Source organism: Penaeus monodon, chromosome 22, assembly GCF_015228065.2.
Source record: "Penaeus monodon isolate SGIC_2016 chromosome 22, NSTDA_Pmon_1, whole genome shotgun sequence".
NCBI classification, from domain to species: Eukaryota; Metazoa; Arthropoda; class Malacostraca; order Decapoda; family Penaeidae; genus Penaeus; species Penaeus monodon.
Genome location: NC_051407.1, coordinates 42652689 through 42653831, shown reverse-complemented (window position 1 = coordinate 42653831; position 1143 = coordinate 42652689). Strand labels below are relative to the sequence as shown.

The window sequence follows — 1143 nt, the reverse complement described above, 5'->3', positions numbered from 1 at the left end:
AAATTTTAAGATGGTACCCTTTCTAATTGGCATTGACTGACAATGGATGACTGTTTATCATATGATTACTCTACTTCCCAGTCACCAGGATGAGATCTTGCATGCAGTACCATGAGGCATGCACTTACCCAGGTGCAGAACTGTGCATAATAATGAACACCACTCTGACCAGTTTAACCAGAAATTTGCCCACATCTATAGGTTAAAGGAGATCTTGATGTTATTCAATAGCAGCAGATATCAGAATATTCTACTATAAACTTATTTTAATCAGTTTATTTTTATAGAGAAAATAAGATTCAAATTTCTTTCATGTAGAAGAGTGTTTCAGAAATCTAAGAAAGTTCAAATTCCTTTTTTTAGGTTGGTGATGGAGACATCTGCCTGTTTGACATGGGTGCTGAATACTACTGCTATACCAGTGATATCACTTGCTCTTTCCCCGCAAATGGAAAATTCACAGAAGATCAAAAGGTTATCTATAATGCTGTTCTTAATGCCTCACGTGCTGTTATGGCTGCTGTGCGTCCAGGAGTGTCTTGGGTAGAGATGCATCGTGTGGCATACCGAGCAATGCTGGAGAAGCTGAAGGAAGCAAACATTGTTCAAGGAGATATTGATGAAATGATGAAGGTCAGTCAGTTTTACTTTTTACCAACAATATAAACAAACTATTGCTATCCTGGATCAACTTGACCCACCCCACTTCAGTATGAGTTTTTGTATATTATTATCTCAAATCCAAGCTTTTTGAAGATGTACAGTCATATGGTATACATTTGTTGTATACTAATACAATAAAAAATCAATTCCATTAGGATAAATTTGTAAACATTTTCCTCATATTACTGTACAAATTGATCTTTGTTCTGTAGGTCAGTTTGGGTGCAGTGTTCCAGCCCCATGGTTTAGGACATTTATTGGGTCTCGATGTCCATGATGTTGGTGGCTACCTTGAGGGTAACCCAAATCGTCCTCAAGAAGCAGGCTTGCGCTCCTTGCGAACAGCCAGGATTCTAGAGGAAAACATGGTTCTGACCATTGAACCTGGGTGCTACTTCATCGACCATGTGAGTTAACTATGATTGCAAAAAGTATTATTGATGGTAATGTGTAATTGCAGATTCACCTCATTGTGCTGGT

The 1143-nt window shown here is 38.1% G+C and overlaps 1 protein-coding gene across 1 annotated transcript in view; it reads left to right on the top strand.

Annotated features, from left to right (window-relative positions):
• LOC119587174 (xaa-Pro dipeptidase-like) overlaps positions 1-1143 on the top strand; it is an 8747-nt gene that overhangs the window by 3550 nt on the left and 4054 nt on the right. Inside the window, exons 3-4 of the mRNA XM_037935941.1 lie at positions 364-633; positions 876-1070. Coding sequence (XP_037791869.1) covers positions 364-633; positions 876-1070 — 465 coding nt within the window. The remainder of the gene's footprint in view (positions 1-363; positions 634-875; positions 1071-1143) is intronic.